At 45.2% G+C, this 27,156-nt stretch overlaps 1 protein-coding gene across 7 annotated transcripts in view; it reads left to right on the top strand.

Annotated features, from left to right (window-relative positions):
- ABCC4 (ATP binding cassette subfamily C member 4 (PEL blood group)) overlaps positions 1-27,156 on the top strand; it is a 291,898-nt gene that overhangs the window by 38,572 nt on the left and 226,170 nt on the right. For all 7 annotated transcript variants that reach the window (XR_008475284.2, XM_017969971.4, XM_054242433.2 and 4 more), the window contains exons 2-3: positions 20,870-20,980; positions 21,521-21,641. Coding sequence is in view for 6 of the 7 variants with exons in the window: in XM_017969971.4 (XP_017825460.1) it covers positions 20,870-20,980; positions 21,521-21,641 (232 nt within the window). In the remaining variant the exon portion in view is untranslated. The remainder of the gene's footprint in view (positions 1-20,869; positions 20,981-21,520; positions 21,642-27,156) is intronic.

Below are 27,156 nucleotides of genomic sequence, written 5' to 3'. Positions count from 1 at the left end.
AAACTATTTCAAACAATCCAAAAAGAGGGAATCCTTCCCAAATCATTTTATGAGACCAACATCATCCTGATACCAAAACCCGGCAGAGACCCAACGAGAAAAGAAAACTTCAGGCCAATATCCATGATGAACATAGATGCAAAAATCTTCAATAAAATATTGGCAAGCCGATTGCAACAGCAAATCAAAAAACTTATTCATCATGATCAAGTAGGATTCATCCCAGGGATGCAAGGCTGGTTCAACATACGCAAGTATATCAACGTAATTCACCACATAAACAGAACCAAAAACAAAAACCACATGATTATCTCAATTGACGCAGAGAAGGCATTTGACAAAATTCAACAGCCCTTTATGCTAAAAACCCTCAATAAACTCGGTATCGATGGAACGTATCTCAAAGTAATAAAAGCTATTTATGACAAACCAACAGCCAATATCATACTGAATGGGCAAAAACTGGAAGCATTCCCTTTGAAATCTGGTACTAGACAAGGATGCCCTCTCTCACCACTCCTATTCAATATAGTACTGGAAGTTCTAGCCAGAGCAATCAGGCAAGAAAAAGAAATAAAGGGTATTCAAATAGGAAAGGTGGAAGCCAAATTGTCTCTATTTGCAGACGACATGATAGTATACCTAGAAGACCCCATCGCCTCAGCCCAAAAACTCCTGAAACTGATAAACAACTTCAGCAAAGTCTCAGGATATAAAATCAATGTGCAAAAATCACAAGCATTCGTCTTCACCAATAACAGACTTAAAGAAAGCCAAATCAAGAGCGAACTGCCATTCGCAATTGCTACAAAAAGAATAAAATACCTTGGAATACAACTCACAAGGAACGTAAGGGACCTCTTCAAGGAGAACTACAAACCACTGCTCAACGAAATCAGAGAGGACACAAACAGATGGAGAAACATTCCATGTTCATGGTTAGGAAGAATTAATATCGTGAAAATGGCTATACTGCCCAAAGTAATTTACAGAATCAATGCTATCCCCATCAAGCTACCATTGACTTTCTTCACAGAACTGGAAAAAACCACCATGAACTTCATATGGAACCAAAAGAGAGCCCGCATAGCCAAGTCAATTCTAAGCAAAAAGAACACAGCGGGGGGCATCACACTACCGGATTTCAAACTATACTACAAGGCTACAGTAATCAAAACAGCATGGTACTGGTACCAAAACAGAGATATAGACCAATGGAACAAAACAGAGGCACCGGAGGCAACACAACATACATACAACTATACAATCTTTGATAAACCTGACAAAAACAAGCAATGGGGCAAGGATTCCATGTTTAACAAATGGTGTTGGGAAAACTGGCTAGCCATGTGCAGAAAGCAGAAACTGGACCCCTTCCTGACACCTTACACTAAAATTAACTCCAGATGGATTAAAGACTTAAACATAAGACCTGGCACCATAAAAACCCTAGAAGGAAATCTAGGCAAAACTATCCAGGACATAGGAGTAGGCAAGGACTTCATGAACAAAACACCAAGAGCATTGGCAACAAAAGCCAAAATAGACAAATGGGACCTAATGAAACTCCACAGCTTCTGCACGGCAAAAGAAACAGTCACTAGAGTGGATCGGCAACCAACAGAATGGGAAAAAATTTTCGCAGTCTACCCATCTGACAAAGGGCTGATATCCAGAATTTACAAACAACTCAAGCAGATTTACAGGAAAAAAACAAACAAGCCCATTCAAAAGTGGGCAAAGGATATGAACAGATACTTTACGAAAGAAGATATATATGAGGCCAACAATCATATGAAAAAATGCTCATCGTCACTGGTCATCAGAGAGATGCAAATCAAAACCACATTGAGATACCATCTCACGCCAGTTAGAATGGCGATCATTAAAAAATCTGGAGACAACAGATGCTGGAGAGGATGTGGAGAAAAAGGAACACTTTTACACTGTTGGTGGGAGTGTAAATTAGTTCAACCATTGTGGAAGACAGTGTGGCGATTCCTCAAGGCCTTAGAAATAGAAATTCCATTTGACCCAGCAATCCCATTACTGGGTATATATCCAAAAGACTATAAATCGTTCTACTATAAGGACACATGTACACGAATGTTCATTGCAGCACTGTTTACAATAGCAAAGACCTGGAATCAGCCCAAATGCCCATTGATGATAGACTGGATTGGAAAAATGTGGCACATATACACCATGGAATATTATGCAGCAATCAGAAATGATGAGTTTGTGTCGTTTGTAGGGACATGGATGAATCTGGAAAACATCATCCTCAGCAAACTGACACAAGAACAGAAAATGAAACACCGCATATTCTCACTCATAGGTGGGTGATGAAAAATGAGAACACATGGACACAGAAAGGGGAGTACTAAACACTGGGGTCTATTGGGGGGAAAAGGGGAGGGCCAGTGGGAGGGGGAGGTGGGGAGGGATAGCCTGGGGAGAAATGCCAAACGTGGGTGAAGGGGAGAAGAAAAGCAAAGCACACTGCCATGTGTGTACCTACGCAACTGTCTTGCATGCTCTGCTCATGTACCCCAAAACCTATAATCCAATAAAAAATTAAAAAAAAAAAAAAAAAAAAAAAAAAAAAAAAAACCATCAGATTTTGTGAGACCTATTCACTATCATGAGAATAGCATGGGAAAGACCTGCCACCATGATTCAGTTACCTCCCACTGGGTCCCTTCCACAACACATGGGAATCGTGGGAACTACAAATCAAGATGAGATTTGATGGCTAGACGCAGTAGTCCGAGCACTTTGGGAGGCCAAAGTGGGTGGTTCACTTGAGGTTAGGAGTTTGAGATCAACTCAGCCAACATGGTGAAATCTTGTCTCTACTAAAAACAAAACAAATTAGCTGGGTGTGGTGGCAGGCACCTGTAATCCCAGCTCTTTGGGAGGCTGAGGCAGGAGAATCACTTGAACCCGGGAGGTGGAGGTTGCAGTGAGCTGAGATGGCACCACTACACTCCATCCTGGGGGACCAAGCAAAACTCTGTCTAAAAAAAAGAAAGAGATTTGAATGGGGACATATTCAGACCATATAAGCTGGTAATGCAGTGCACAGAAACAGAGAACCCAGGGGCCAATGCTACCCAGGCACCCTCGCCAAAGGGATAATGCACCACTACTAATGGGGGAAGTCAACCCAGCTGGCTACCAAGAGCCTGTTGCTTGTTAGTTCAAGGGCTCTGAGCTCTGCTGTCTGGACTGGTCTCAGCTCTGTCACATGCGAACTGCATGCCTCAGGACAGCTACATGTCTACCGCATAACTGAGTTTTCCCATCCATGGTGATAACGGGACTGTATCAGTTTCCTGAGGTTGTTGTAACAAATTCCTACATACTTGATGGTTTAAGACAATAGAAATTTATTCCCTTTACAGTTCAGGAGGCCAGAGGTCAAAAATCCAAGTGTAGGCGGGGCTGTGTCCTCAGTATGGTGGGGAGAATATTCCTTGCCTCTTCCAGCTTCTGGTGGCTCCCGGCAGTCCCGGGTGTCCTTGGCTTGTGGCTGCATCACTTGGGTCTCTACCTGTGTTTACATCTCCTCTTCTGTCTGTCCCAGGTCTCCTCCACCTCTTTCTTAGAAGGATACTTGTCATTGGACTTAGGACACACTTGGATAATCCAGGATGATGTTATCACTCCAGTATCCTCAGTTTAATTCCATGTACAAATGCCCTTTTTCCAAATAACATTCAATCCTTTACCATGAAATGTAATGCAGGTACAGGGGGTCAGGACTTGGCATATATCTGATTACAGTGGCTCATACCTGTAATCCCAATTTGGGAGGCTGAGGCATGAGGATGGCTTGAGGCCAGGAATTTGAGCAAGTAGGACTTGGCATATCTTTTGGGGGCCACCATTAAACCTCCTTCAGGAGCCTACTTCACAGGGTTGCAAGGTTTACGTTAAAATGCTTGAACTGGTGCCCAGCACACACTAAGTGCTGTTAGTTCTGATGATTGGTGGGGAGAGACACAGCCCAGTCTTTTGTATAATCTTGGCCCCTTATTTCCACCCATTTTAGTCTTTTCCCCTTCAAAGTTATCTAATTCTGCTTTGGGTAAGCATATTTAATTTTCATGGGAAGACATTTTTTCAGTCTTTACGGTAGCCATGCACTTGCTTCTCCTTCAGAACTGGGATTTGTTTCATTTTGCGGCTGTGAGCACACACACGCCCACAGGCGCCTAAGCCTCTTGTATGAGTGTTTTGAACTCTTTTTTTTTCGCTGTGTCCTCTGAGTTATGTGTCTGGGTGCATGCTCTCTCCTCTTAGCTTGGATCTTCTTCCCCTTTGCAGCACTTCTTCATAATGTTAGCATTTGTCTGTGATAGCAGCTGTTCAGTAATTTCCTACTTGCTCAAATTCCTGGCCTCAAGCCATCCTCAATCCTTAGCCTCCCAAAGTATTGGGATTACAGGCTTGAGCCACTGCACCCAGCTAATTTCGTGTTTTACATTGTTAACCGTTTATTTTTATACTTTGAATCTGTTTCTGTTTTTTGTTTTCTTCTTGAGTCATGCTGTCAAACCAGTACTCTAGAGTTTTAATCATTGTCTTGGAAATATTTTAATATCTGGTAGTATCTTAACTTTTTATTTTGAAATAATTCAACCTGACAAAAAAGTTTTAAGGGTGGTGCCTACATGTCACTCCTGTGTACCTGTCATCTAGAATCTCTCATGTTAGCTTCTACCATAGTTATCATTGTCTCTTTCTCTGTTTATACATATTATTCCTTTGTTATCTGAACTATTCGAAAGTGGATTGTAGTCCAGGTGTGGTGGCTCCTGCCTGTAATCCTAGCACTTTGGGGGGCCGAGGTGGGTGGATTACCTGTGGTCAGGAGTTTGAGACCAGCCTGGCCAACATGGCGAAACCCTATTGCTACTAAAAAAAATTAGCCAGGCATGGTGGTATGTGCTTGTAATCCCAGCTACTTGGGAGGCTGAGGCAGGAGAGTCACTTGCACCCAGGAGGCGGAGGTTGCAGTGAGCTGAGATCACGCTACTGCACTCCAGTCTGAGCAAAAGAGTGAAACTCTGTCTCAACAAAAAAGCAAAAGCAAGTGGATTGTAGACATGAGGTTCCTTACACCTAAGGGGTGCATGTTTCTTAAATAAAAGGGCACTTTCCATCATAGTTACAGAACACCCACCAACATTCAGAAATTAATCTTTAAACTCCATATCCAGTTTCCTTATATTAATTTTTTGGGCCCAAGATCCTATGATGAATTTAGCTGTCATATTTCTTTAGTGTCCTTCAGTCTGGAACACTTCTATAGTTTTTTTCTTGTCTCTCATGTCCTTGATAGTTTGAAAAATATTCAGGTCATTACATTCCAGAATATTTTTCAAAGACATACAAAAATATGATGTGACCTCATAGCAGAAATACCATAAAAATAAATGCAGTATTCTCAGCACGTCGTATCCAGAGGCACACAGTCGTGATGATAACTGTTATCTTGGTTAAGGTGGTGTCTGCCCGGTTTCCCTGTTCTGAAGTTGATTATGAAATACTTTATGCTTTAAAATAAGTGTTTTGTGGGGAGATAATTGAAAGCTATGAAAATACCTTGCTTCTCATGAAACTTTTACCCACTGATTTTAGCAACCATGGATGGCTTTTGAATCACCGAATCACTTATGACTCTGGAAGTTGCAAAATGGTGACTTTCTTCCAATTCTATTATTAATTCTGTTCTTAATCAGTTGACATTTAATAGCAAGAAAAAAAATTCTATTTCTCCTGTTTATTCACTCGTTTATTTATATCAATATTGACTTACAAATTATTTTGTTTATTGGGTTTGAATCCATTCCACTCATGATTTATTTTGTTGCTCAGATTGTCCCAGGTTTGGCCAGTGGGAGCTCCTGTGTCCTTTGGACATGTTGTCAGAATTCTTTGAACATTTCCTTTTGTGGCACAAAAAGGTAGTCTAGACATGTCATGTACTTCTTCTGTCACTATCTTGGATTCAGCCACTTCTCAAAGAAGCCTCTACATTAAAAAAATAGTTACAGCATGTGCCTGTAATCCCAGCTGCTCAGGAGGCTGGGGCAGGAGAATTGCCTGAACCTGGGAGGCGGAGGTTGCAGTGAGCCGAGATTGAGCCATTGCCCTCCAGCCTGGGTAACAAGAGTGAAACTCCGTCTCAAAAAAAAAAAATACGTATTACTTTTAATAAGTGGACACTATATTTAGAAACAAGGTGGGGCACTAGGCATATATATGTGTATATATATATATATATATATATATATATATATATATGTTTTTTTTTTTTTGAGATGGAGTCTTGCTCTGTCACCCAGGCTGGAGCGCAGTGGTGTGATCTTGGCTCACCACAACCTCTGCTTCTGGGTTCAAGAGATTTTCCTGCCTTAGCCTCCCAAGTAGCTGGGATTACAGGCACCCATCACCACACCTGGCTAATTTTTATATTTTTAGTAGAGATGGGATTTCTCCATGTTGGTCAGGCTGGTCTCGAATTCCTGACCTCAGGTGATTTGCCCTCCTTGGCCTCCCAAAGTGTTGGGATTACAAGCATGAGCTACCTTGCCTGGCCTAGGCATATTTATTGCTGTGGGAGCTCATTGCTTTTAGGCACTGTAAGCAGACAAAGCTGAATGTATTTGCATACACAGAGCAACACCTATTATTTATACCTTTGTGTGTGTACGTGTATATATACACATTTGGACATGTCGAGATCTTTGTGTGTATATGTGTGTACATACATATATACACATATACATATATAGTTGGTTCTTGTTACTGGTAGAGCTCAATAAAGTGTCACAAACACAGCATTAGTGAACATTGAACCACTGCTTCCAGGCAAAATATAGGGTTAGGTTCCTGTGCACCTTTGGTCACATTTTTGTCAACCAATTAATATATAACCTTGTTTTATGTATGTTTCTGTTTAGAGACACCTTGTTTAATATATGTTGTTAATTCACTAACCTTGAATTAATGGCCAACAGCACTATAGCTCATGCCTGAAGGAAGCTTCCCTAACACACGTTTTTCTGTAGGGCACGTGGCAGACCCCTTGTCCTTCGGTGTACTGGACAGCACTTCAGCATGATGCTTGGGGCCACTTTAGACAGCGAAGTCACCAACAAAAATCCCCAAAATGTGAAGAACATCGTCCTGAACAGACCACAAGAAAGAGATTTGTTTCTACTCTAAGAGCAGGAGTAAGAAGTCAGAGTGTCTGCCAGGCATGGTGGTTCACGCTTATAATCCCAGCACTTTGGGAGGCTGAGGCTGGTGGATCACCAGAGGTCAGAAGTTTGAGACCAGCCTGGCCAACAGAGACAGAAACCCTGTCTCTACTAAAAATAGAATAAATTAGCCAGGCTTGGTGGCACACGCCTATAATCCCAGCTACTCGGGAGGCTGAGGCGGGAGAATTGCTTGAACTTAGGAAGTGGAAGTTGCCGAGATCGTGCCACTGCACTCCAGCCTGGGTGACAGAGTGTCTCAACGACGACAACTATAAAAAAAGCCAGAGTGTCATTTCATTTGACTTCAGCTGGAAGCAAGCATGTCAGTGACTCAAATGTTTCATTTTGCTGCTCTGTGCATGTTCGTGAATGCACAGAGATACAACTTAGCAAGTAGGCAAATTTGCAAATACAGAATTTGCCACTAAAGAGGATCAAGTGTATATTGATTTCTCTATCTTTATTTAGACATCATTTATCTATATAGATCTGTATTAGGAATACAAATTAAGTGGACTTGACACCAGTGCTTCAGATCACAGCTCAAAATCACATGCTTTGTTCTGGCTTTCCCTCTTACCGTATTTGTATCTTCGTTCTTCAGTAGTGAGAAACTTGGCTTCTGCTGTCCTTAACATCTTGACTTCTTTGCTCAGTCCTCTTGTGGCCCCAGCCACGTGGGCCATCTCCTTGCCATGTGTGTTCCTGGGATCTGGTGGATGGGGCCCCAAGGCTGTGCTCCCAGGCTGCTGCTTGTGAACTTGCTGAGAGCTGCCCTCAAGGCATATTGCCCCAGGCTGGCCTCCCAACCTAGTGGATACTTCTTTTGATCAGTGTTCACTGTAACCTTGAGACCCTGGGCTCAAGCATTCCTCCTACCTCAGCCTCCAGAGTAGCTAGGACTACAGGTGTGTGCCACTGTGCCCAGCCAATTAACATTTTTTTTTTTTGAGACAGAGTTTTTTTGCTCTTGTTGCCCAGGCTGGAGTGCAATCAACGGTGTGATCTTGGCTTACTGCAACCTCCCCATCCTGGGTTCAAGCGATTCTCCGGCCTCAGCCTCCCAAGTAGCTGGGATTACAGGCATGTGCCACCGTGCCCTGCTAATTTTGTATTTTTAGTAGAGATGAGGTTTTACCATGTTGGTCAGGCTGGTCTTGAACTCCTGACCTCATGATCTGCCTGCCTCAGCCTCCCAAAGTGCTGGAAGTACAGGTGTGAGCCACTGTTCCTTGCGAAAAAAAATTTTTTTTTTGTGGAGATGAGACCTCATTATGTTGCCCAAGCTTGTCTGGAACATTTGGGCTCAAGAGATTCCACCTGCCTCAGCCTCTCAAAGCATTGGTACTATAGGCATGAGCCACCATGCCTGGCTTGAAGTTAATTTCTTATTAACGTTTTCAGTATCATTAGAATATAGTGATGCAGTAGAGTTTTGACTGTTTGTTGGTGTTATATATCTTGCAACTCTAATGTGCCAGCGTACTGTCTTCAGCCAATGTAGCATTGGACTTCTATTTGTGTAAAACTCTGTGTATATAAGGTTTATTACTTTTCACTGTGTTTTTTTCTTCTTCAATAGCCATGTCACCATTAATACTAGTAAGTAGATGAGCCATTCCCTTCTAATATCTTATTTTAGTGACAACGAATTTAATGTATGCTTTGCTGATACGAAGAGTTGTTCATAGATACAGCTTTTTATGTTGCTGCTATGCTAATTCTAGGTAATTTCAGAGTAAAAGAATTGATTTAGAGTTGCTTCTTCCTTTTCTACGAAATAGGACATTTACAAAATTGTTTTCGAAAGGATAACTTGGGTTGCAATGTTTTTCTTGTTTTGAGATCCTAATGGAAATTAGAAATAGGACATGGGATTTTAAACTGACTTCGTGTGCACCCGCTTGTTTCTGTGGTCAAGTCGCAGAGTTACAACCAAGCAGGGGGGGTGAGGTCTGTGCAGCTCGGGGATGTTGGGATGCTGAAGTGATCTAGTCTGCTTGAATGAAAGGATGTGACTCGCTATATTGGTCAAGTTTCTTTCAAATGCAGTCCTAACTGGTTTCCTTGCCTTCCACAGTTCATTATGTACCAAGTAGCTTAAAAACATTAGCGATTTTCCTGTTATCGTTAGGATAAAGTCCACACTTCTGAGTTGGGAATACAAGACCTTTGATTACCCCATAATCACGCTAAACCCCATGCAGCATTTTTTTCCTGCTGTTTCTAAGCAATAAGTCTAGGCTGTGTGGCTGTTTTTCTAGGAAACTTTGTCCCTTCTTCCTCCTTTGTCTTCTTGGTGATCTCCACATTCTTTCCCTAAAGTTTGCTCAAACTTTGTCCCTTTCTCCAAACCCTCTCCACTTCCCAGGTACCTACACCCTCTTTCTTCTCTGTACCGTACAAATGATTCCCAGACCTGGCTGATGACCCGGATGTGCTGGGTGCGAGGAGCTTTCTAAGGACCACCGCTTGGGTTTCATCTTGACTTGTTCTGATTTAGTCATTTGGGATGGGGCTCCACATGTCTGTGGGTTTTGTTTTAAAACTCCCCAGGCATAATTGGGTAATATGTTGAAGTTTACCAGAAAACAAAACAGGTAACTCCCCAGTAAAACTCCATAGGCTGAGGTTGGGATTTTGCTAATGAGCCAGGGTTGGGTTGGGAGTGTTGGCCTATATGCCAGACAAGTACTTCCCATTTGGTGTGTCAAAAAGCAAGCTGTGTGGCAGGTTCTCAAACCTGACCCTGAATCCACATTACCTGGAGAACATTAGAAGATACAGATCGAAGGGCCCTACTCCCAGAGTTCCTGATTCATAGACCTGAGTGGGTCCTGAGAATTTGCATTTCTAACTCTTTGGGGGATGCTGGTGCTGCTGGCCCAGAGATCTCACTTTGAGAACCTCTGCTGTACAGAAGATGAGTCTTTGGTGAACTGGGATGTTGATTCCTTAACTTTGTAGAGACTTACAAAAAGCCCAGAGGTGGCGTCTCTGCATAGCCTGTGAGTACACATGTTCCATCTTTTTTTTTTTTTTTTTTAATTTCCCGAAGATGTAGCATGTCTCATCTTGCTGTAATTCTTTTTTTTTTTTTTTTGAGATGGAGTCTTGCTCTGGTGTGCAGTGGTGTGATCTCAGCTCACTGCAACCTCTACCTCCCAGGTTTAAGTGATTCTCCTGCCTCAGCCTCCTGAGTAACTGGGATTACAGGTGCTTGTCACTACGCCTGGCTAGTTTTTGTATTTTTAGTAGAGATGGGGTTTCATCATATTGGCCAGGGCTCTTAGAGTGCAATTGAACCAGTGAATATAGTAATGGGTTTATATCCTTTTCTAATGTGGCTAAAAGACTGCTGTCACTGTCTTGTGACTTCTGTCTGGGGCCAACATTTGATGTGAGATTCTGTAGCCTGTCAGAAAGGCTATCAAAGACCTTAGTGCAGTGCTTCTGATCAATGTGATTTTGTCACCCAGGCAATGCCTGCGGATCATTTTAGTTGTCAGGACTTGGGATGGGGATGCTGTTGGCTTCTTGAGGGGAGAGTCTAGGGATACCATTAATCATCCTACAGTGCACAGGACGGCAGCCCCAACAAAGAGGTACTCTGCTCCAAATGCCAGTAGTGCCAAGGCTGAGAAACCGGGCCTTAGGGGAAGGTGTTTCTAATGAAAACACCTAATGAGGTAGAGTGGGTCTTCCTCTGAGATCTGTCATTGTGTCTCCCTGCACCCAGCCCCTGCCACGAGAGTCCCTGACTGAGCAGCCTACCTACCTCCCTCTCTGCCCTGCCTCGATGCAGCCCCCAGCCGGGCCCAGGAGCCTCCCTCAGCCAGGGCTGGGAAACTCTTCAAGGAAAACTAACCAATGATTAATAATTTGCCACAACTGAAAGCACTTTAAAATGCATTATTCTTTTAACAATAAACGACTTACTGAGTGAGGCTAGCGCACCTGTTGAATCATTTACTGACCTCAAGTGAACTGCACATTCACCTTTTCCTGCAGGTGCTTAAAGAGGTTGCTGGGACCCAGTTGTGGGTGTTCTCTGCCACTGCTCCTCAGCCTGGGCAGACAGTCATTCACGCATTCACTCCACACAGTTCTGAGTGGCTCCCCTGGTCTCTGGCTCAGTGAACACCAAAAAGATCCTGCCCTCAGTGAGCTTTTATTCTAGAGGGGAAAGTGACAAAGTAATTAAGTGCATTATTTTTATCTACACAGATAGATTATAGTACATGGGTAAAGAAAGTGAGAATGAGGATATAAATTAGTGACAATGAGGGTATGTTTGGGTTTTTTATACACAAAGGTAGGACTCTGGGGATTGAAACCTGCAGAGAAGATCTAATCGTGGGAGAAGATGGGGAAAAGCATTTGCTCACAGGCAGGGGGACAGGCAAATAGGAGTGTGGGAGGCTGTCAGAACCACATCAGGCCAGGGTAGCTGAAACACTGACCGAGGGTGACCCAGTCAAGCACAGCACCCACCATGAGTTTCATTGTTTTCCACCATAGGAGAGAAGCATGGTGTGATATTTTTAAGAATCCACTCTGGCTTTTCTGTTGAAAGATCACAGGGAAACCAGGGATGAATGTGGGTAGGTCAGCTAGCAGGCTGTTGGGACCTCGAACGTTCATGGCACCTTAGGCCATGGTGATGGAGCGAAAGGTGTAGAGAGAAAGGCTTCCTGTTGGGACAAATAGGATCTGGTTCTTGTTGGGTTAAATGCTCCTGGAAAGGCAGGTTGGGGCTATTGCAGGCATGTGTGGGTTCATATGGGTGAGACTTAGGTCTGAGGCACGGCTGCATGCTGAGTAACATGACACATGTCTTCAGTTAAAGTAAAGGCACAAAACAAATGTTTATTTCTCAGGGACAGATAAACTTTGTGCAGTCTGGGAAAGCATCAAGATAACTAAGTTTTATTAGTTGCTTACATGCATGTAATTCAGCTTCTAGAGCAATTCTTTGACCACAGTGAAGTATAGTTGACCCTTGAACAACAAGGGTTTGAACTGCAAGAGTCCACTTACATGCAGATTTTTCTTTTCTCTTCTTTTTTTTTGGAGATGGATTCTCACTCTGTCACCCAGGCTGCAGTGCAGTTACAGGATCATGGCTCACAGCAGCCTTCACTTTCCAGGCTAAGGTGATTTTCCCACCTCAGCCTCTTGAGTACCTGGGACTACAGGTATACGCCACCATGCCTGGCTAGTTGTTTTATGTTTTTGTCGAGACAGGGTTTTGCCATGTCACCCAGGCTGGTCTCAAACTCTTGGGTTCAAGTGATCTTCCTGCCTCAGCCTCCCAAAGTGTTGGGATTACAGGTGTGAACCACAGCCCCCGGCCAATGGCCTGATTTTCAGAGGAGAATCAACATCATATACACTGATGGGTTCAGAAGGACAGTGAGCTCTGCATCTAGTAGGTGGCCACATGGGCCTTGCTGACCACATAGTATGGCATTTCTGGTTAGTGCTAAGATCCTTCATTTGCTAGTTGCAATGAATAGTGCTTTAATCTCCTTATGAGTTGGCCACATGACTTGGGCAGCAGAAATAATTAATATCCTACTCAGTCGGGCGTGATGGCACGTACCTCTAGTCTCAGCTATGTGAGAGGGTCACTTGAGCCCAGGAGTTTGAGCTTACAATGAGCTATGGTTATGTCACTGCACCCTGTGCAGTGAGATGAGGTGGGAAAATCACCTTAGCCTGGAAAGTCAAGGCTGCTGTGAGCCATGATCCTGTCACTGCACTCCAGCCTGGGTGACAGAGTGAGACCTTGTCCCTTTGTTTTTTGAAAGAGAGTCTCGCCCTGTTGCCAGGCTGGAGTGCAATGGCGCAACCTCAGCTCGCTACAACCCCCGCCTCCCGGGTTCAAGCGATTCTCCTGCCTCAGCCTCCTGAGTATCTGGGATTACAGGTGCCTGACACCACGCCTGGCTAATTTTTGTATTTTTAGTAGAGATGGTGTTTCACCCTGTTGGTCAGGTTGGTCATGAACTCCTGAATTCTTGATCTGCCTGCCTTAGCCTCCCAAAGTGCTGGGATTACAGGTGTGAGCCACTGCACCTGGCCTGACCCTGTCTCTTTCATTTCTTCATTTTATTCTGTTAGTAAGTTGCACTTAAATATGCCAAGTACATCTTTTTTAAGGAAGAAGACTAAGACGGTTAGTCATGCACAATGCTATAGATTCTCCGTGCTGGTCATTGTGTGAGAAAGTGCTGGGTAGACGGGATCGTAAGATGAGGGGCCCTGTGAAGAAGTGAAAGGCATGGATTAGCTGGTGGGAGAAGAGGGAGACAGAAAGTCTGGGGTTGAAGCAGAGAGGGATTTGAAACTCCATGGTGGGAAATCTCTGTGGTGCCTACAGCATGGAAGGACCCATGTTGATAGGTGTGGAGTGGGTTGGGGGGACCTGGGAGAGAGGTGGCCAGGGTCCACACTGCCTGTCACTTAGGTTGACATAGAAAGAACAGGTAGTAGAGTGAAGGGGGAAGGGATGAGAAAATGAGCTTTGAGCATGTTTTAGGAATAGAGGAACATTAGAGGAGTGATCACAGAAGGTCACAGCTCGACAGATGCTGCCTGAGTTTAACTTACTTGGCCATGGATCAAGATCAGCTGGGTTGGGACCATGTTGAGAACACCTGTGGTATGGGTGCTCCACTCTCATGCAAGATCCATTCCAGTGATGTCTGTGCCTTGTGGGCGCTGAACTTTAGGGCATGGAGAATGGATGTTTTGGACTGGAGAGAGGGGAAGAGGATTGAAGGAATCAGGTGTGTCCAGCTCTCCTTGGAGCCAGGCCATGGGAAACTTTGTAAGGACAGAGGCCCTGGTGAACTTGGAAGGATTTTGTTTCTTTTGGGCATGCGGGTCTGAGCAGAATTGCTGGAGAGTTATATGAGAAGATGTGCTGGTGGTGAACTATACCATTTCTCCCCTCCCCAGCTCCCCGCCCCCGTCCAGCACTCAGTCACGTACCTTCTAGAAAATGCACATTTGCACCTTCGTCTGTCTTTGCACCCTCTTTCTGAAACCCATTTGCATAATCCAGGCCTTTAGGAAACCTTTGCTATGGCAGACTTCTTTATATCTGTAAATTATTTAATATTTATATCTGTAACTGTGAATCTGATACCATAGACTCAGAATGGATTTTGGAGTTTAAAGATGTTAAAATGGGTAATTTTTAGAGAATGTGTTCATTCATGTGACAAATCTGGGTGCCTTTGATGTGCTCAGCCTGTTGTAGGCATGGGCAGCTCAGCAGCAAACAACACAGAGAAACCCCATCCTTGTGGAGCCCAGGTGCGTTTTGGGAAAACATGGTTTAGGAAAAAGTGAAACCTAATAGCCTTTCTAATGTTGAAAGGTGCTGAGCAGAAAATTTAAGCATGGGCAAGGGCGGAGTGTGAGCCTCCTAGGGTCAGTGTGGCTTTTTCTGGATATACTTCACAGATTGAAATAACAGGACTTGCTGATGCTTAGATGTGTCCTATTTAAGAGTGACAAAGGAGAGATGGCCTGCAGGGTCACCTGAAGCTTTTCTTTTTTTTTGAAAATCTGGGCAAGGGGAAAGATGTGATGGCTGATAGCTCAGAGGGAGAAGCTGGGAGGAACGGGAGTTCTTATGGGATGATAAGGTGTTCTGTTAAGACATTGTTTAGTTTGATATGCTTATCAGACACCCCAGAGGAGGAGGTGTTGAATCAGCAGTTGGTTTTGAGTCAGGGGTATTGTATGTGCCCACAGGCATGTTTTTTTAGCAAAATTATGACCATCATTTCAGAAAAGTATTTCATATATATAAAGACGTTGAAAGCTTAACAAGACTAGATTTAGAAAAAAAACATGTAATACTCTGAGGAATTCTGTGTGCAGTGTCAGGCAGAAAGGAAAATGTTATCCAGTTCTGTCTATAAAACCCCTTTAGGCCAGGTGCAGTGACTCATGCCTGTAATCCCAACACTTTGCGGGGCTGAGATGGGAGAATTACTTGAGGCCAGAAGTTTGAGACGAGCCTGGGCAACATAGTGAGACTTCATCTTTACAAAAATATACTTTAAAAAAATAGCTGGGCATGGTGGTGTGTGCCTTGTTATCCCAACTACTTGGGAGGTTGAAGTGAGAGGATCACTTGAGCTTGGGAGATTGAGGATGCAGTGAGGTGTGATTGCGCCACTGCACTCCAGCCTGGGTGACAGAGTGAGACCCTCGCTCTCTCTCAAAAAAAAGAAAAATCCACTTTATACAGAAATTTCCATGAGGACATTGCCCACATTTGGGAGGAACACTTAACCTTCCATTTATTACATTTATATGGAGACTTGTCTCTGAAGATGGGTTTTGGAGTTTATTAATTTGGGTATTTTTTTTTCTTTTTTTGAGACAGGGTCTCCCTCTGTCACCCAGGCTGGAGTTCAATGGCACAGTCTCAGCTCACTGCAACTTACACCTCCTGGGTTCAAGCGATTCTCCCTGCCTTAGCCTCCCGAATAGCTGGGATTATAGGCGCCCCTGCCACCTTGCCTGGCTAATTTTTGTACTTTTGTTTTTTTTGAGACAGAATCTCACTCTCTCGCCAGGCTGGAGTACATTGGCACCGTCTTGGCTCACTGCAACCTCCGACTCCCTGTTTCAAGCAATTCTCCTGTCTCAGCCTCCTGAGTAGCTGGGATTACAGGCACACACCACCATGCCCAGCTAATTTTTGTATTTTTAGTAGAGATGGGGTTTTACCAGGATGGTCTCGAGCTCCTGACCTCATGATCTGCCCACCTTGGCCTCCCAAAATGCTGGGATTACAGGAGTAAGCCAACGTGCCCAGCCAAATTTTTGTAATTTTAGTAGAGATGGGGTTTCACCATGTTGGTCAGGCTGGTCTTGAACTCCTAACCTCAAGTGATCCACCTGCCTCAACCTCCCAAATTGTTGGGATTATAGGCATCAGCCACCATGCCAGGCCACATTTGGGGATTTTTGGAGGATGTGTTCATTCATGTGACAAATCTAGGTGCCTTACATGTACCCACCATTTTGTAGGTATGGATGGCTTGGCAGCAAGCAACACAGGAAAACCCCATCCTGTGGAGCCTTAGATGCTCTGGGGAGAAAACATGATTCTAAAAAAAGTGAAATGTAATAGCCTTTCAAATGGTGACAGATGCTACAAAGAAAATTTCAGTGTGGGTAAAGGCAGAGGGTGAGCCCCATGGGAGAGTCAGTGTGCAAAATGGAAACTCAGCATCATTTCTTCAATGGAGCTGTTTTGGAGAAAGCCTGGGGCAGGCATGGTTAGCTATGCACTAACCTTTCTATCCTGGAGGTGTTGGGAGGGGAGAGGCATTCTCAGCTGTTTTCCTTAGAAACACAGGAAGGTGAGGAGGAACATGGAAACTGAATGAGGAACAAAGGGCATTCGGATTTAAAGATACCAGGATTAGAAGTTCAGAGTCAGGCCAGGCGCGGTGGCTCAAGCCTGTAATACCAGCACTTTGGGAGGCTGAGGTGGGTGGATCACGAGGTCTAGAGATCGAGACCATCCTGGTCAACATGGTGAAACCCCGTCTCTACTAAAAATGCAAAATAAATTAGCTGGGCATGGTGGCGCGTGCCTGTAATCCCAGCTACTCAGGAGGCTGAGGCAGGAGAATTGCCTGAACCCGGGAGGTGGAGGTTGCGGTGAGCCGAGATCGCGCCATTGCACTCCAGCCTGGGTAACAAGAGCGAAATTCCGTCTCAAAAAAAAAAAAAAAAAGAAGCTCAGAGTCTAGGGTGCTCACCAGACAGCAGGTACTATTTAAAATTCATGTTGAATTCCTGGCACCAGAACTCTAGTCCATTACTATTTTGTGGCTGCCAAATATTGAAAGTTCATGAAGGAAGCATTAAGCCTATCTACTAACGTCCTTTTTATCCATTCATCTCTTTTTCTAGATGTACAGTAGTCTCCCCGATCCAAGGAGGCGGGGGGGAATACCATCATCCAAGACCCTCAGTGGCTGCCTAAAGCCATGGATAGCACTCAACCCTAGTGGTTTTTTCCCTACTTACACATATCTTTTTTTGTTTGTTTTGTTTTTGAAACATAGTCTCGCTCTGTGACCTAGGCTAGAGTGCAATGGCGTGATCTCAGCTCACTGCAATTTCTGCTTCGCAGGTTCAAGCAATTCTCCTGTTTCAGCCTCCCAAGGAGCTGGGATCACAGGTGCCTGTCACCACACACGGGTAATTTTTGTATTTTTAGTAGAGATGGGGTTTCACCATGTTGGCCAGGCTGGTCTTGAACTGCTGACCTTAGGTGATCCACCTGCCTCGGCCCCCCAAAGTGCTGTGATTATAGGCATGAGCCACTGTGCCCGGCCCTACTTACACATATCTGTGGTAAAGTTTAATTTATAAATTGAGCACGGTAAGAGAATAACCATGATAATAATAGAATCATTACAACAATATACTCTTTACTATTTCATGGATAGAAGTGTCACTCTTTTTTTTTTTTTTTTTGTGAGACAGAGTCTTGCTCTGTTGCCAGGTCAAGGCTGTAGTGCAGTGGTGCATCTCAGCTCACTGCAACCTCCGCCTCCTGGGTTCAAGCAATTCTCCTGCCTCAGCCTCCTGAGTAGCTGGGACTACAGGCATGTGCTACCACACCCAGCTAATTTTTGTATTTTTTAGTAGAGACAGGGTTTCGCCATGTTGGCCAGCATGGTCTCAATCTCCTGACCTTGTGATCTGCCCGCCTCGGCCTCCCAAAATGCTGGGATTACAGGCATGAGCCACCGTACATGGCCAGAAGGTTCACTCTCAAACCAGATTTCAACAACCTCAGCATACGATTCTTTTTTCTTTTCCTATTGGCTTGAGAACTTTCACCTTTTTGTATAAAGGAAGGCCTTTGTGGCTTCTTTTTGGCATATCCAAATGACTAGCATCCTTATGCTTGCTCTTTGGGGGCCATTATTAAGTAAAATAAGGGTGACTTGAACACCAGTATTGTGATGCCACGACAATAGATCTGATCACCCAGGTGGCTATCAAGTGACTAAGGGTGGGTGGTATCTGCAGCATGGAGACGCTGGACAGAGGGAAGATTCCCATACTGGGTGGGTCTGTGGGAGATTTCATCATGCTACTCAGGACAAGCTGTGATTGAAGCCTTAGGAATTATTTCTGGGATTTCCCATTTAATCTTTTCAGTCAGCCATAGGTAGCTCAACCTGTGGAAAGCGAAACCGTGGATATGGGGGGATGACTGTATAGCATCACGAGACACGAGTGAACTCCTTCAGTGGGCTGCCGCAGGGGATTTCACTCAACGTGCCCTTAGCCTTCCTTGTTCTCTAAGCTCTCAACTAAGTTCGCAGCTCTGACCTTTGCCTTCGTGGCTCTGAACACATACCTGTTTTCTCACTGGCCTCGTGCATCTCATGTGTCCAGGGCTAAGTTCAGGAGTTATAGAGCAGACATGACCTTCCCTCCCACATCTCTTCTTTTAGTATTGTTAATTTTTAATAAAGGTGGAGAAACTTTTCTTCTTCGATAGACTATAGTTTTAGGGATACACAATTGCATGAGCCACTGAAAAAGGTTTTACTGGGCTTGGCTTCTGAAGAATATAAAATATTGAATTTGTCCATTAAAGAGAGAACAATCTTGATTCAACGAGTATCAAGTAATGAAATAATATTTTAGTTCCATCTTGGCCAGTGGTTACAAAAAGGTCAGGAAGAAGGAGGAGAAGAGAAATAGAAGGGGCCTCAAGGAATTAAGGAGACAGAGAGAGAGCTGACAGGGAAAAAAAGGAGAGAGGGAAAGGAAAGTGAGGGGATTTACCAAAGATAGTTAGATTTTATTTCCTCCTCTGCTTGTAGATATGGGGAACCTGAAGCTCATAGAAACTGAGTACTTTGGTCAGTGTCACAGAGATGTGGAGCTGGGACCTGGGTTTTCCCCCTTATAACACATTAAGAAACCACTGTTGGCTGAGCTTGGTTGCTCATGCCTGTAATCCCAGAACTTTGGGAGGCTGAAGTGGGAGGGTCACTTGAGCCCAGGAGTTTGATACCATCCTGGTCAACATAGAGAGACCCAGTCTCTCTCTCTCTCTCTCTTTTTTTTTTTTTTTTTTTGTGAGATGGTTGTTCTTGTTGCCCAGGCTGGAGTGCAATGATGCAACCTTGGCTCACTGCAACCTCCGCCTCCCAGGTTCAAGCGATTCTCCTGCCTCAGCCTCCTGAGTAGCTGGGATTATAGGCATGCACCACCATGCCTGACTAATTTTGTATTTTTAGTAGAGATGGGGTTTCTCCATGTTGGCCAGGCTGGTCTTGAACTCTTGACTTCAGGTGATCCACCTGCCTCAGCCTCCCAAAATGCTGGGACTACAGGTGTGAACCACTGCATCTGGCTGAGAGACCCAGTCCCTACCAAAAATAAAAAAAAATTAGCCGGGCACAGTGGCATGTCCCTATACTCCTAGCTACTTGGGAAGTAGACGTGAGAAGGTTGCTTGAGTTCAGAAGTTTGAGGCTGCAGTAAACTCTCATTGTTCCACTGTACTCCATCCAGCCTGGGCAACAGAGCAAGACTCCATCTAAAAAAAAAAAAAAAAAGAAAGAAAGAAAGGAAGGAAGGAAGGAAGGAAGGAAGGAGGGAGGGAGGGAGGGAGGGAGGGAAGGAAGGAAAAGGAAGGAAGGAAGGAAGGAAGGAAGGAAGGAAGGAAGGAAGGAAGGAAGGAAGGAAGAAAGAAGGAAAGAAACCGGTATTCAGAACTTTTCAAATCCTTGGGGAAAAAACCAACAAAAACTAAATACAACCACCAGCAACAGTAAATAATAAAACTCTCTGCTAACCCTTGTCTAAGACTCCTGCTTGCTGGAAATGGTGCTGGGCGTTGTGATCCTGGGTGGAGAATGTCTCCTGTATCGCTGAAGCTGATGGCTTCCTGGTTTTAGCTTCCACTGAAAATGTTTTCTAACCCCATTGTTCTTTATCTGAGACCTTTTTCCTTCTTCCCCCGTTTATGTCTCAGTAAGGATTCAGGGATTCTTTTGTTATTCAGTGGGTTAGAATTTGTGGCTGTCCTGATGTATTTGGATGCTTCCATTATCACAGGCTTGTCTAGTGGGACTCGGTCAAGCTGGCTTCTCTGTTCTTTGGGCCCATCCTCTTGATTCCTTGAATGTTTCCATGATATCTCATGGCCCATCTTGTACTTTGTCTGCCCCAGCCTTGGAATCAGCAATTTCTTCAAGGAGCCCTGGTTCCTTTTAGGGGAGAATGGTATTGGAAACTAGGATCTGGGCACCAGCATGCTCTCAGGTCCTGGTGTGCCATTCATTGCTTCTGGGGCCTCTCTGTGGACAGAGCTAGGGAGTGTGTGTGTGTGTGTGTTTGCATACACATGTTAATTTTTCTCTCTTTCTCTAGCTCTGTCTATGCACATCTCTATGTCTACCTATAGCTGTATATGTTTTAAAGGTAAGTTTAAGGAAAACCCATGGAGGTAGGGGTCTGCTTAAACACAGACGTGTAATTCTGGGTATATGTCTCTTCTTTTCTCTTGTTAACAGGTGGCTCAATCCCTTGTTTAAAATTGGCCATAAACGGAGATTAGAGGAAGATGATATGTATTCAGTGCTGCCGGAAGTCCGCTCCCAGCACCTTGGAGAGGAGTTGCAAGGGTGAGTGGGAGGCAAAGTGGGCGCCAAGAAGCGTGAGAGTGTCTGTGTGTGGGGAGTGGGTTTTGCCTTCCTGAGTCCTGTCTGGAGCCTCTGTTTACCCTTAAGGTGAACAATGTCACCTTCCTGAGGCTGTCCGTGGGCTCAGCCTACTATGATCGCCTGGGGGACACTCCTATATCCTGTGCCTCTGTAGAGGTGTGGGAAGCCAGCACCAAAGGCTGGAGATGGCTGAGCTCTGTCCCTGGAAGTGGAAGTGGAATGGCTGGAGGAGCCTGTCCAGCTTATCTGTGCTCCTGATGGGGCTTCATTCCAGCAAAGCTTGGCAGTAACTTGTTTCCCCAGACTTCCCCTCAAGCCCTGTTTCTCTGATGCTACAGATTCTGTACCACACATCCCCTTCAGGAGCCCTGGGAGCAATTAGCAGCATTTATGAGATAGTCGCAAAATGCCCTTTCTCAAATGCCTACCTGTCACTCCACCACCTCCCGTTTTACACTGCGGCAGGGTGCACTCACTGACGAAGCCTTTTCCTCATTGTAGGTTCTGGGATAAAGAAGTTTTAAGAGCTGGGAATGACGCACAGAAGCCTTCTTTAACACGAGCGATCATAAAGTGTTACTGGAAATCTTATTTAGTTTTGGGAATTTTTACATTAATTGAGGTAAAAGCTTTTACATACTGTGAATTGTTTTTCAGGACACACGGAGTAAACGTGCTTGCCATTGATTGGTGCCATAATGGATGGGGGAACAGAAGGGAGACGTGGCCAGATGGGGTTTGAAGGTATTTTAAGGTCTAAGGATTAAACATGTCTAGGAAGCATTAGGTAGTTAGTTCAGTGAGTATATTTATCTGGGTGAATACTTAAGTGACTGAAGTTCAAGGTCATTATTGCTTTATGTGTAACCAGTTAAAATACAGTGTCATGAAAGAAGAGCATTTTATTCTATGGTAGGACTAGAATAAATATTGGTGCTCAGTAAATGTTCTTTTTTTTTTTGAGACGGAGCCTCTTTCTGTCATCCAGGCGCTGGAGTGCAGTGGCATAATCCTGGTTCACTGCAACCTCTGCCTCCCAGGTTCAAGTGATTCTCCTACCTCAGCCTCCTGAGTAGCTGGGACTACAGGCATTTGCCACCACGCCAGGCTAATTTTTTTGTATTTTTAGTAGAGACAGGGTTTCACCATGCTTGGCCAGGCTGGTCTTGAAGTCCTGACCTCATGATCTGCCTGCCTCGGCCTCCCAAAGTGCTATGATTACAGGCATGAGCCACCACACCTGGCCAGGTAAATGTTTTAAATTCTAAGAGTCACCCCTGGTCAAAAGAGGATCCTACAGCCTCCAGGAGTATGTGCCTTGTGGTTTGGAGGAAGTGATTTTGGATCAGGGCCCAGAATAATGTTAAGACATTTTATAGGTGCTCAACAAATCATAGTTCATCAAGCCAAATCTGATAAATGCTCTCCTGGGGAGGTATTGTCACCTCTCTCCTCTCAGGGAAACAGAACTGAGGGCCTTGCTGTTGGTGGTGCCCCAGAGGCTGGAGCTGGCTGAAGCCCCCAAGAGCTACCCCCTCCCAGGGGGCTGAAGTGCTGGGAGCCAAAACCCCCTCTGGGAAGAAGGTCCAATTACTGTGCACCCCAGGAAATTCACGCAGCGCCCATCCGGGGTGTCTTCCTTGTGGTTGGAGTGGATTGTTGGTTGGAAGGTAGAGTCTTGGTGCCTGGCCTTGTAGAGAGTGTATAAACAGACATTCCATGAAAAATCAAAGGCAGAGAGCCAGGAGGGCCATGACCTCCGTTGCCGCCAAGGGCCTCTGTCGAGATCCTGCAGCAAGCCAGTGTTCTGCCTGGGCACAGTGCCAGGTAGCTTGCCTATTCTGGTCTGTGGCCTGCTAGAGGGGATGCAGAGGGTCCTGCTGTGTGACTTGTGCCCTCTGTGCCATGAGAGTAGCAGGGGTGGACGTTGCCGTTGCTACAAAAGGGTGGCTTTAAATGCAGGGTGGGGAGTTGTCCTGGTGCATTTTTTGGGAGTGAGGTTGGTTTGTATGTGGGGGCTGTAGCTCCTGTTGAATACGCCTTTTGTGTGTGTGTGTGGTGGAGCCTTGCTCTGTCACCCAGGCTGGAGTGCAGTAGTGCAATCTCAGCTCACTGCAACCTCTGCCTTCCAGGTTCAAGCGATTCTCCTGCCTCAGCCTCTTGAGTAGTTGGGACTACAGGTGCACACTGCCACACCTGGCTAATTTTTTGTATTTTAGTAGAGATGGGATTTCACTGTGTTCCCAGGCTGGTCTCAAATTCCTAAGCTCAGGCAATCTGCCTGCCTCAGCCTCCCAAAGTGCTAGGATTATAGGCGTGAGCCAACACGCCAGCCTGAACATGCTTTTTGTTACGGAGGGCACAGTGGGCAGTGGGAGGCAGGTAGGTGAGCTCTGTCCTACACCTGGGGAATCTGTCAGACAACAGGGAACTGGATGGTCCTGGGAGATGGATGGTCTCATTGGTGACAAAGGTATGTTGACCAGGGTGACAGATGGTGAATGCTACCTTTGAGAGGGTACCCGCCCACACCCCCAATGCTGCTGTGGCTTTGTGGAGGATGGGGAGGACCTGCAGAATAACCAGTGGAACTGACTTGATGGGGGAAGAGGGTGTCAGAGTCTCTCAGGTTCTCCCAGTCCGTCTTTAACCTGCGCAGGGGTGTCCCAGTGATGATGTTTCCACATGGCCCCAATACATCTCAGTTGGAGAGAAATAGAATGACCAGTTGGTGTCAGTGTGGCTAGTGTGTACAGGATCTCCTGGCCCAGTTGGGAGAAGTTGTCCGGTAGCCATGAAGCTTCTGTAAGTGCCTAAGGCTCAGGCCAGGTGTCTGGTTAGGTGTGGTAGGAATGAGTGGCCTCACACCTCCTGCAGCTACTTCCATTTCTCTAGTTTCCCTGTGTTACCAGCTGCTTATGAAATTGAAAACAAGATGATTTAGAAGGAACTGAGCTTGTGGTACTCAGGGCTGTCCATGCTGTCATGGGCTGCCAGCCACTTGGGGTGGGTTCTTTAACCCACAGAGGTGATAGACTAGAATGAGATTTGATAAACTTTAGGGAGAAGCAGGCACAGGAGTAGAGGCTGCGGCAACTCGAGTTTCTCCTGAGACTTGAGGACAGGTCCTGCTCTGGTGCTGGGAGCGTGGGAATCCTTACTGCTGGTGGGCATGTGGGGAGATGCCCAGATCGAGGGGAGCTTAGTACAGATACAGTTGGTGGAGTGCTGGTCTTTCTTTTAGGGGGAGTCATGGCAGAAGAGTAGGGAATGGAGGATCTGGCAGATGTGGGGCTCATGCTCAGTCCTAGCAGCAGTGCTGTAGAAGCAGCAGCAGGACCAGTAGTGGTTGGTACTCAGCTAGTAGCAAGTAGTTATAGTAATACTGACAGTGAGTACTTGAAAAACACTATGTACCAGGAACTGCTATGAGTATTTTATATATATGTTACTTTTATTCTTTTCGTTGACTTAGTAAGGTAGAAGGTAGTCTTCTTTTTTTTTTTTTTGAAATAGGGTCTCACTCTGTTGCCCAGGCTGGAGTGCAGTAGTGCGATCTCAGCTCATTGCAGCCTTGGCCTCCTGGGCTCAAGCAATCCTCCTCAGTAGCTGGGACCACAGGTGTGCGCCACCATGCCTGGTTAATTTTTGTATTTTTTGTTTTGCTATGTTGCCCAGGTTGGTCTTGAACTCCTGGGCTCAAATAGTTCTCCCGCCTTGGTCTCTCAAAGTGCTGGGATTACAGGCATGAATCACCATGCTCAGTCAGAAGGCATTCTTTTTACCCCTACTTTCGGGAAGAGGACACTGGGTGCCATGTAGTTATGTAATGTGCCCAGGACTACATGAAGCCTAAGTGACAAAGCCCAGATCTAGTCTCAGGCATGCTGACTTAGGGCCCTAACCATCTCCAGACTCTCATAAAAGTGTCTTGAGAACTCTATTCAGGGTCTCTAGCACATGCTTCTTGAAGTTGGCCTGGGGATGAGTCAGATGCTAAGAGCTTCCTGGAGCAGTGGAGCATGGCTGTGGGAAATCAGATTGAGGATTATAAGTTACCCTAGGTTCCTTATAAGTTACCCTACATCCCTTCGGTCTGGAAAGTCAGGTGATGTTCTAGAGAATGGCTGGGGTGCTGGCCAGGTCAGAGCACCAAGGTACCTTCAGGTTGACCAGGAACCCTTTGTTTTAAAAAAAATTTTTGTTTGAGGAGGGGGTCTCACTCTGTCACTCAGGCTGGAGTCCAGTGGTGTGATCTTAGCTCACTGCAACCTCCATCTCCCCGGGCTCAAGCAATCCTCCTGCCTCAGCCTCCTGAGTAGCTGTGACTATAGGCATGCACCACGCCTGGCTTATTTTTTGTATTTTTAGTAGAGACGACGTTTTGCCTCATTGCCCAGGCTAGTCTAGAACTCCTGAGCTCAAGCCATTGGCACACCTTGCTCTCCCAAAGTGCTGCGATTACAGGCGTGAGCCACTGTGTTTAGCTGACCAAGAATCCTTTAGAAAATTGTCTCCCACTGAGTACCACCCTCCAAATGTACCAGGCGTGGCAGCCCTGCTGACCCAAGCTCCACGTCCATGCTGTGAAGACACCATTCCCAGTTGTCTCCTCCTCAGACAGATGAGGGGAAGCTTGTGGTCTTGCATGGTCATGACGCTGACTGATAGTCTGGGGAGACATCAAGTTCCCTGAAAGGCACCTGGTTTCCTGCAGAGCAATGGTATCTCTGCAGTTTTAGAAGCCCTTGGCTTGAATCGTGAAGTAGTTGTACAGTTAGCTTGGAAAGATGAGGACTCCAGATCAGTCACTAGTATGGGGACAGCTCTTCTGTCCTTGTATTTGGACCCTCCCACTAGCAAGGTGGGCCCCCGGTATTAGGGTGGCAGGCTAAGGTATTAAGATGGACCCGTACAGTGCTGGTGGCAGGCGCCGCTGATAGAAAGTGGAGCCTGGCTTTTCACAAGACCGCACTTGTTGGTCCTGTGTTTATATCAATGTCTTGGTGGCTTACGGTGTAAGATTAGACAGTAGTCAATATTCTTTAGATGAGCATGGTGACTAGTGGATGATGCTCTTTTTTTTCTTTCTTTTTTTGAGACAAAGTCTTGCTCTTGTTGCCCAGGCTGGAGTGCAATGGCGCGATGTCAGCTTACTGCAACCTCCACCTCCCAGGTTCAAGCAATTCTCCTGCCTCATTTTCCCGAGAAGCTGTGATTACAGGTGTCTGACACCCCCCGGCTAATTTTTATATTTTTAGTAGAGATGGGGTTTTACCATGTTGGCCAGGCTGATCTCAAACTTCTGACCTCCAGTGATCCACCCACCTTGGCCTCCTGAAGTGCTGGGATTACAGGCATGAACCACCATGCGCAGCAGATGATGCTCATTTTAACTTTGTGTCATTAACATAGTAAGTGGTAGAACTTTTAGTTCCAGTGCGGTGAAGTTCAGGGAGCTAAAGCTCTTCCCAGCTCAACTCGAGGTAATCCTTGGATTTTTTTTTCCCCTCTTCCTTCTGGCAGTGAAAAGCAGCCTGAATTCTAATACAAATACTCTTGTTGTCCCAGACTTGCAGATTGACACTTTGCTGTTTTGGAGAAGTTGGAGAAATAATTTCGGATGATGAAGGTAGTGAGTGTTACATCTCAAAAGCATTTCAGGTGCTGTTTTGGGTTTTCAATCATTAAGGCTAGATATTGACCAGGAGTGGGTGGCTTATACCTGTAATCCCAGCATTTTGGGGTTATTACCCCAGAGGATGATTACTTGAGCCTAGGAGTTCCAGCCTTTAGTGAGCTATGATTGCGCCACTGCACTCCAGCATGGGTGACAGAGCAAGACCCTGTTCCCCCTCCAAAAAATAAAATAATGGAGTTAGAACAAATGTTAGTTTTACAGCTGATTTTATGAAGATGGTTTTTATTTTTTGGTCTTGTGTCTATGCTGTTTGTTGGACTTTGAATTTTAGATAGTGGAAGCTCTAAACTCAACCTAGCATTTTGTTAAAAGCTTCTGTGATGACCTTCAGGCCTTTTTTAACCCATTTATGTTGGAGGTTGCCAATTTTTTTAAAAAAATCAGATCTTGGCAATGACCTTGAGCAGTAGGATATAAATAACTCTCACAAGCTTAG

The sequence above is a fragment of the Callithrix jacchus genome, chromosome 1, assembly GCF_049354715.1.
Source record: "Callithrix jacchus isolate 240 chromosome 1, calJac240_pri, whole genome shotgun sequence".
NCBI lineage: Eukaryota > Metazoa > Chordata > Mammalia > Primates > Cebidae > Callithrix > Callithrix jacchus.
The sequence above is the reverse complement of the archived record's forward strand: the minus strand, read 5'-3'. Positions and strand labels throughout refer to the sequence as shown.